General features: G+C 26.7%; 1 protein-coding gene across 1 annotated transcript; it reads left to right on the forward strand.

Annotated features, from left to right (window-relative positions):
- Nucleotides 1-6,998: 6,998 nt before the first annotated feature.
- LOC129619149 (uncharacterized) lies at nucleotides 6,999-7,654 on the forward strand. Its single transcript, XM_055534247.1, has 2 exons — nucleotides 6,999-7,132; nucleotides 7,200-7,654. The coding sequence occupies exons 1-2, from the start codon at nucleotides 7,015-7,017 to the stop codon at nucleotides 7,478-7,480; spliced, it is 399 nt and encodes a 132-aa protein (XP_055390222.1). The 5' UTR covers nucleotides 6,999-7,014; the 3' UTR covers nucleotides 7,481-7,654.
- The last annotated feature ends 2,700 nt before the right edge of the window (nucleotides 7,655-10,354 follow it).

The following is a 10,354-nucleotide window of genomic DNA, read 5'->3' on the forward strand; positions in this document are numbered from 1 at the left end:
ATTTTTAATAAAATAAATAAGAAGAATAAAAAAAGAAAACAAAGTATTTTTTTTTTTACTTTAATTCAAAAAAATATTTTAAAAAAGAATTTATTAATGATATCAAATCAATAATCAATAAAAGGATTCTTTAAAAATAAAGGAAAAAAATTAAATATAAAAATATTTTAATTTATCACTTTATATTTTTAATAAATTACATTAAAGACATTAAATGACTTGCTTACATATGGCTCCAGTAAAAATGGGCTAAAAGAATATACTTGACAAGAATATGGAGAGCAAATTTGAGACTTGAGGCCCTCAAATTGAGAATTAAGGAACTCAATTTGAGTAGATCATTAAGTCATTTGTTGTAGAACTAGATATGGACTGCATAAGGGGTCTGCGCTTCCATTACAACTGCGTACTACCGTGATGTATAATTTTGGAAAACGTAAAATGTATACGGTAAGAGTTCGAATGAAACATATTGAGAGGACAAATTCTTAAAACTAATTTTAAATGGAACTAAATGAATTCGGTAAAATCAGAAATTATCGAGACCTTTCTTGTTCATATTCTTATCAATTGGCACAGTTTTAAGTAATTGTAAGCAATTCATAAAAACAACCAGAGTACTAAGATACGAGTATCCTATTAAATGTCGACACTGTACTTTTTTATTAAATTTTATATTAATAATTACGCTTCACATTAAATACATAGACTACCATACATAGGTAAGTTTTTTTTATAAAAGAAGAATTTAATTTAAAATGTTGGGTTCTATAATGCCGCTTCGATTTTAAACGATAATAAAATTTAGAAAGAAAATATTTTGAATAATTATTTATTGCAATGATATCAGATTGATTAATAAAGGATTTTAAGAATAAATTAAAATTAAATTGAATTTAAACCGATGAAGATGAATTTAATAGAATAAATTTTGTCTTCTATGTTATTCCGAAGATTATAGAATTTGTAAAAAATATCTTACAATTAATATATGAAAATAAAAATTAAAATGCCCAACAATGGAAAGAAACGCATGCACAGTTCTTATACCCTGCACCTTCATCTGTAACCACCTGATGGAGTCGTGTTCGGTATGGACATGCGTAAATATGCAAAGCGTTAAATTCTGCGTTAATTGGGACATGTCCGTTCGTCCATCCGGTCGAACGAAAACTCAGACACGAATAAAGCGGACTGAACCAAGCTTTCACAAATTGTTTCTTCTCTGCCAAGGAAGATTGCTATTGTAATTGAACAAAATTGGACAACGGGTTCGAGTAGCTGCCATATAGAAACTAATTTTAGAGATTTCAAAAACAAGTTTTTATACTAGAATTATTAAGGGTATAATTCGGTGTAGGCCGACTAAAACGTTTTTGATTGTTCTGTTTGTTTTACAGTATTTTAAAGATATTTGAAAGTGGAAATTTCAGAGATATACGTTAAAAAAATTTAGCAAAGAGAGAAACATGGGAATTAAAAGTAATTTGTACATTTTTGCGTTTTATGTCACCTGTAAGCGGCAAAGGCTGATTGGCTGTTAGATGCATTTTAGATTAGCTGTTAGGTTAGTTGTTAATTTCGAATTTATAAAGTTTTAAAATTCTCATTTCGATTCACTATACTTAAATCTGATCTTAACAAATCCGTAATTCAAAATCTATAAATAAAATTAAGCTCAATTGTCATAAAGTCAACCATCAATTTGTTTCAACAATAAAAATATACACAAGGTTCTTTGAAACTCATAACAATCTGAATAAAATATGCAATAATTAAAATGTAAGTACTTATGTTTTTTCAAATTATATTACCTATAATAAATTCCTATGACAACGATCAAAATAAAACATCTTAATTATCTTAAAATATCTGAAACGAAATACAAAAAAAACAAAAGAAAAATTTAAGACAAGCCAAGAAGAATTGCAATAACCCAGGTTTCATTTCATTCAATAAAAAAAATTTAATTTTATCTTTTATAAAAGCGTTTTCAATGTTAATAAAACCACCATTATTTTATTATACAATGCTCGCCCGACCAGGAGGATCAGATTTTTAATTTGTTCGGTTGTAATTTGCTCTTTCCTTTGGTATTTTTTCTTAATTTTTTTTTTATCAATGAAATTTTAAACCGTAAATAGTTTTCGTTTTTTATTATTTTCATTTTTTCTTACTTAAAAAAAAAACGAAAAATATTTTTGGAAAAATTTGGAATTTTTGCCAGTATTTAAGGTTTTTGTCTTTATTTTTGAATTTTATTAAATAATAAAATAATAATGAGAAAAAAAAAACGAATGAAACAAATGATTTGTAATCAAAATTTTTTAATTTTTTTTTTAATTTTTATTGTACAATCATCATTCAGTCACTTATTCACAACAGGTTGCATATTATATTTAATAAGTTGGGGAATATATAGAGACCTCCCGCACTTAAACTAAAAATGAAGCATTTGAATTGAAGATTTTCCTGTGCGGGCTTTCACTGTGAATCTTTTCGAAAATTCAAAACATTAAAAGATTTAATGGCATTACTCATCACTTTTAATAAAATATTTTTGTCTTGTCCTTTTTAATATTATGATGTGTCCTTAACATATTTTTATATGTATATTTTTGAAATAAAAGAAAAGCTTGAAAGAATTTACAAGATCATGGGAATTAACGTGAGAATTTTAATTTTTTAAATTTTTATATTATTTTTATTATGCACTTTATAAATTCACATATAAAATTTGTTCGCTTAAATTCTTATAAAAATTTAAAGTTTATAATAAAAAATCAGATTAAAAATAATATAAAAATTAATTAATGATTTGTTTCAAAAGGCTCATTAGTAAATTAAAAGAATAATTTATTGAATAGCAATAAATTTGTTTAATAAACACTTTACGTTAAGACGCACAAGGTTATTGAGATCAAGTTTCATACGCTTCATCAAAAGGTTTTAAAAAATATTCCTACTCATGATAATTGCAATATAAATTTTCAATTTTAATTTGAGAAAATTTAAATGAGTTTTCAAATTTAATTTATTGGAGATGTGTGAGAATCAGAGCATAATTTACCCAATAGACTAGGAAATTTAATTAAAATTTTCTAATTTAATTTGTACATATTTAAGTTTTCCATAATAAATCTCTATTAAATTCAGGAATTCAATATTAGTCTCCTTAGTTATATTAGCGCATTTGTTATATTAGTCCCCTTAGCTTGCCCGTTTTTGAAACTTAGTCGTACAGTATTTTAAAGATGTTTTCAGTATTACACATTATGTTGTGGTGAATCACAAATCAGTCGAATAACAAAACAATGCTTAACTCCTCAATTCAAAAATGATTTTCAAATTCACTAATCCAAATAAAGAAATAAGACAGGAAAGTTTTCGTCTATAATTTAAAGTGACTCCAATGCAAATACTTATATGCAAAAACGAATACAAATTTGACATTAAGTGGTAAACCCCAAAAGAATGAACAATTTACTTTGATTAAAAACTAAAATGTCCTTGATTCGTCGAGACGTGTTATATCTCCATGTTTCAGTAGAACTATCGAGTATAGCTCACTCTGTATAATACTTTGCTTCACAGTTATAATTCTATTATATTATGTAGAACTAAAATGTATATAAAAATAAATTACTCCATTTTCCTTTATGACATTTCCCTTTCTCAGCAGAAATTACAACTAAAGCGACCAGAATTCTAGGGTTCTTCTGTTAACTTTATGGAAATTTCTTCATACAACTGCAGATCAGATGGATGCTGTAATCAACGGAACGAGTTAAAGGCAAAACTCTAAACCATTTCTTTCAATTTGCCATGTTAATCAATTTTCTTTCTATAGTCTTACAAGGCCATCAAAAAATATTTTTCGATTCTTCATTTTCGAATACCAGTTTAAATGTTAATATTGCTATTAATCTTTTCTACATTGCAAATTTTTCAATTTTCCAAAATGATTTACACATTTTGCCTTCCACTCAGGCCCAGTTCTGATTTGTTTAGCGCCATATGCGCTTTCCGAAAATTACGCTCCTGCCGCTTTCAAAGGAATGAATAATGTCCATTACCATTGCAAATTTCGCACAATAATCGCGCCCCGGTTTTCGGACACTCATTCCATATACTTACCTTTTATATATGGTATAACCGCCCACTATGCATGTATGCCTATTAAGATATAAATTATCGAAATATAATGCAACTCCAAAAAATCTTTCTCTAAATTTTCTTTGAGGATGAGATTCTCGATTATCTAAATAGTTTTAATATGTACCACAATATAAGCATATTAGAACAAGAATTTAATAATCATCACAAAAAAAAATTAAAAATGATTTGTCATATAACATTCTCTTGAAACCACAAAAATTCATGTTTCATCCGGCTTAAAACAACATTGTGATAAAAAAAAACTCATTTAAATAGTGACGGTCAAATGAGTATTCTTAAATAAATTTTTAACAAAACTGATAAAAAACAAAACCAATAACAAAACTATTACTCTTTACCGTTTTATATTTGAGTTAATGTCCACCAAAAATTGTATATAGAAAAATCTCCAACACCGCTTTTCCAATTATTTTTTATAACATCCGTTTAATTAGCATGAAATTCTTAAGCTCTTATACAATTCATTCACAAAATATTTGACGTGAAATTAAGACAAAAAAAAAATTCAATTTCACGATTTTGTGAACCGCACAAGCAGTTTTTGTCATTTGTTTTTTCACCTCAAATTGATAATTTTAAGTGATCATAATCATCGTAATCAACATCACTGCCAATGTGTGATAATGAATTTATTAATTATTAATCATTGTTTTATAAATGCTTACCTGAATAGCACATATACAGTTTATAAAAATTCTATAATAATCGCAACGGAAATGTTTCATAATCATCTGTACCGTAAAAAGATATACAAAAGTGAGGAAGAATTTTTTTTTTTTAAAGAGGTCAATTTTAGCAAAATTAATTAATTGTATCCAATCATCATAAAGTAACTTAATCTTTCCTAAATGGAAGCGTCGATATAACTATAGAATTTGAAGACATGAACTATAAGTAAGAATATCGAACAGTTATTACAAAATTCACTTTCTGTTTATAAATCTAAAATTAGTGTTGATGATAATTTTTAAAATCTGCTATAGAAACGATAACTAAAGTTCTTCTCTTAAATTCAGAAAACCAGTCGTCTTTGAAAAATTATCAGCTCTACCTTTAATTTTACCTTTAAACAGCACAGAGTTTTCAAAATTAGGATTTGGTCAATTTTTAATACCGATATACCTAGCCGACAAAATTTCCAATCAATAAGGGCTTGGGTTCTATTTGCTCAACAGAAGTTATTTGGGTTCAGTTTTTTACAGTACAGGGGGCATTCTTAATATGAAAAATTTAATTTAATTTAATAATTTATAAAACATGTCTAATAGATTTTTTATCAGTTCCAATCACGTATTACAACTTACAATTTGTACAATAGGACTGTGACTTCGGACATTTTTAAAGAAACATCGCATCAAACACTAAAAGAAATTTAAAATTCTGAGAGTTTTAATAATTAAATCTTGTATTTAGCTTTATATCTTAGAGTAGGCAAAATTATTTAAATTTATTCTAATTTTGTATTCAAATGTATATTGACAAAAAAGGACTAATTACTAACCAAAGTTAACTATAGTCGTATGTTTATCTACATAGAACATAAACCATAAGAAAACTAACATTTTTAGTTAGATTTCTTGAATGTAAATATGTATGTGCTCGTATGTTTTACGTATATATGTACACATATATTTGTATGACAACGTACACACAACACAGGCAATTTATCTATGCATAACAGTTTTTTCTGTTTTAAAAATTATTTAATTTACTCTTGTAGACAGACCCAAAATAACGACATTCCAAAATCGCAAAAAACAGATGGTTTTAATTATATTTTAAAATAATAAAAAAAATAATATTTTTTTGCTGCAATATAAATGAGAAAAAAGCTTCGCAAACTGATAATTTACATAATAGAGTAAAACGTGTGCCTCTACAACATTCATTTAAGAATGCGTATAACAGGCGTTCAAACATTTTTAAATGACTGGTAGTAGAAATAATTCTAATGTGCATAATTAGTAGAAATACTCTATGTGCGTAATTTTTACAACTACACCAACCAACATAATATGAAGACCGAAAAGAGGAGTTATATATCGTTAAACGGTTACACGTTTTTACATATATGGAAAATTATCATCAAATCGCTAATATTTTTTATTTGAACGTTAGTTCTACTACAATCTACTCACAAAAATTTTTTCTGTATTACATAATGATTTATCGAACTAAAATATTTTATTTATGGCCTTGCTTTGAAAATATATCAATAATCAGCCCTTTAATTTCAATATCACTCACTATTGTACTCTAAAATTTCGTCGCTAAATTTATTTTCGATCAAAATTTTCGGAATACTTTCAGAGCTCGAAGACGATCTCGTAACTCATAAAAATATTCTGATATTATTGAATTATAAATTGTATACAATTTATATATTATAATTGTATAAAATTGAATTATAAATTGGAGGCTACATTTCCTGCAATTATCGTTCTTACAATTTTTTGCTAACAACTAAAATGATACTTTACGAATAATATTACATTGACTTTCAAACTGTAGAAAAATTATTATTTCCTCAACTTTTCGATAGTCAATTTATCGCAGAATAATGGTGTGCCATAATTCATTTTTTTACGATCTCATTATTATGATTTTCCGGAACTGTAATTCAAAAGCTGTTAAATATATTATTATGCAGTTGCAATATTTCAAATATTTATAACTTTGCTATAATATTATTAATAGCATTGCTAATATTTCATTCTTATCACTTATTTTATCTTCAGCGAATGAAATTTAAAATATTTTAATATTTTTGTATAAATATCTGGCGAAATTAGTTAAAAGTATTCAGTTTTTGTAAAACATTCACAAAATTTAACAATGTTGAAAAAAGTAATTTTTCTTTTATATATTTCATTTTTATTAACTTCTACAGCACTACCCTCTTATGAAATTAGACCAGGAAAATGGATTTTTACATTTGGAAATTGGACTTACGGTAAAATGAAATTTTGGATTTGAGATCGTATATACTAAATAAATTGGCTTCCTATATTTCAATTTAGATCATAGTGTCATCGGATTTCAAAGTAAAAATCATTTAGAAATGGAACCAAATATTACAAACTTTTCAGTACGGTATCCAACGGTTGGTAGTGGTAATGTAGTAAAATATGCTCTAATTGAAATTGATACAAATGAAGGTGCGGATATTGATTGCATTATAACTGAAGGTGGTATTGGCAAGACATTTATACAAATAAAGACTTTAGTTAAGCATTACACAAAAATTCATCATCAAACCACTATAATGGGTATTCAACCGAGATCACTGACAGTTGATTAAAATGGTAAATATGCAATCGAAATGGTGAATATGTATTCCTATATAAGCTCATAGGAAAAGCTGTATTCCATTCAACCAAATAAGTTTAACCAAAAAAGTTGAATAAGTTAAGTAAAATTATCAAAATAGTTTTGTAAAACTTTTAAATTTAAATACAAATATTAAAGCAGAAAAATAAAGGACCATTAACTTTCACTCCACGTTACTTTTTGCAAATCGTCCCACAAAATATTCATACTTAAGGTAGATACATGTTGGAAGTATTTTAGTTCACAAAGAAAAAAGTTTTATAAGACTTTCTAGCCTTCTTCTCTAGAATTTTTCACGATTAGTGTCACTGAAACATAATCCCAAATACGTTATTGTTTCTAAAATACGAGTACCTTTCTTTCAGTTATTTATTTATTTAATTTGTTATGGCCTTGAGTTAAATCATTATAAAATCATTAAAGTTACTTGAGATGTCAAAGTAAAGTAATGTGTCACAGTTATAAATCACTAAGTCAATAACTTATGCAAAAGAATGAAAAAAAAGCACTCGGCCCATTAGTGCTATAGTTTCACCCTTTTGCCCTGAAGTATTAATTTAGTGTAGCAAAAATTTTTAAGACAAACGAAAAAAATTTCGATCAAAATGACTATTTTTTAAAATCAATAAAAATAATTGACAACTTAAAACAACCTAGTTTGGACTAAAGTGCGAACTCTAATTCCGACCAATCCTAATTATGATTTACAACTTCCTAATCAAACGTAGCCTCTAAAACGGAACTTCTAGAGTCGTCTGCCTCACAATTTTACGAAATCGAGAAGAAGGGGAGTAACTATCATACATTTTCGTAATGTAATTTTCGAGTGAGAAGAATTGTTCCGTATTATGTATCCCGTTTTTTTAAAAAATCTACATAAAATTTATTCACTTTTTTTTTTTAAAGTGAGACATTCAGTCGATAATTTGAGAAAAAATGCAAAAGTCCAATTGATAAAATAAGTAATCTTATTAGAAAACTGAAATATCCATTAGAAAAACGGAGAATTTTGATTTGAAAGTGAAAACAAAGTGAAATGGAAAAGCGAGATACACGATTAGGATACTCGTATAAGTTTCAAAAATAATCATAAAAAACTGAGATGGATTTTAAACTCTCACTTAGCAGTATCTAGCAATATCCGTTAGCCTTTTAGAGGAATAATATATCGGTTTTGCATTTTTCAGATGCCCAGTAAAAATATGACATCGTATTTTATTTCATATTGAATAATAAGTTAAAATTACTGGATAATAAGACTGGAATAATATTGCGACATTGTTTGTGTATATATAAGCACCCATCGCTCTCATAAATAAAGACAAAAATCCAAAAGTTTTCAATTCTGATTGCAGGTAGGTTATTAATTTTATTCCTTCTTAAAATAACCTTTATTTCTATCATCGTAACAACATTTTTGCTTCTTTTTCACTTGTTAAATAAGTGCCGATCATCATCTATTATACATTTCAAAAGAGCCTTAAATGAAATCTTTAAGTGAAAAAAAGGCAAAACTTTTTAACACAATACAAAAATAAAAACAAAACATCATTAAAAGCCTTAAAGAAAAAAGATTTTCTATGTGAAAAATACAATACAAGAGCATCAGAACATAAAATGAGATGAAAAATTCAGAAAGAAAGAAAGAGAAATACAAAAAAAGTGAATTATAAAAGCGATCAATTGATCACCTTGACGGTTTTTAGATGGTCGATCAGACGACGACCAATTGGCGCCGCTATTCAATTCCTTTTCTTCTTACTTTTTCTTTTATATGCAACACGTAAATTTTTTTATTTATTTTTTCCTTTCTGAATGGAAAAAACTCAATGGACCACTACAATTTCTTATTTTTGTATTTTTATTTTTCTACACATAGGATTTTTGGAAATGGCTGTACTATAAGCACTTCTTTTCATTTTAGATGATGATTTTTCAAACCCATTATTCACACACTGATTTTTTTTATTTTTTTATTTTTTTCACAAAAATAAAAGGTAAAAATTTACGAATTGGTAGAAATAAAAAAAAAATTATTAGGATCAGTTATTGTCCTTCTTAATGAAAAGGAGAAAAAAATCCAAAAGTAGTTTTATAGAGCTTGATTTTGGCAAACCAAATTTTAAATGTGGTGCAAAATATGAATCACTTTGAATTCGTCGTAAGCTTTTTATCGTTACGGGAAATGATCGAACGCTTATTTAACAAAATGTTGGGAAAAACAAGTTATTTATCTTTACAACTTTTTCCGCAGATAAGATCATTTAACATTTTATTAAATTAATAAAATTAGGTTTCGTTAACATCGAGTTTACAGTTCTGCTCTTTATACCTAACTTTGGGTGTAAAATTTTTTTACGAAAATTTCGAACTAGCAAATTTTGATCTGAGAACGACAAAGTTCCGGATTCAAGTTTCTCAAAATGATTAGTTTTCATAAGCAATAGTAAAATCAGAAATTTGGAATGATAACCGAGAATTGCGAATAATGTTCGGAAATCGGAATGAAATTCGATCAAAATAACTCTTCTTTCAAAGAAGGAAGGAGTATATTTTATCAAATATAAGCAGATTCATTACCAGAATGGGCAGGGACCAATAGACAATCGGATAAATTGAAACCATTTAGCATATTTGCTCTTCAATTCTGAAATACTTTGGTACTGCTGAAATATGCACGAGTGTATCAGGCAAGTTATGCGTTTTAATTACAAACTTTTTTATTTTCTCAAATTTTAAAAAATTTTTAAATGTTTTTTTCTTAAATAAAGCTCTAATTTTTGTTCTGTTACTTTTTGCGTTTTTAATTCGAATATTTTAACAAGCAGAAATGTTTTAACTGACT

This window comes from Condylostylus longicornis, unplaced genomic scaffold (genome assembly GCF_029603195.1).
Source record: "Condylostylus longicornis isolate FDR11 unplaced genomic scaffold, ASM2960319v2 ptg000010l, whole genome shotgun sequence".
Classification (NCBI taxonomy): Eukaryota; Metazoa; Arthropoda; class Insecta; order Diptera; family Dolichopodidae; genus Condylostylus; species Condylostylus longicornis.

Coding starts and splice junctions, on each gene's coding strand:
- LOC129619149 (XM_055534247.1), top strand. CDS start 7,015: ATGTTGAAAAAAGTAATTTTTCTTTTATATATTTCATTTTTATTAACT. Junction 7,133..7,199: donor ATTTGGAAATTGGACTTACG/GTAAAATGAAAT, acceptor ATTTCAATTTAG/ATCATAGTGTCATCGGATTT.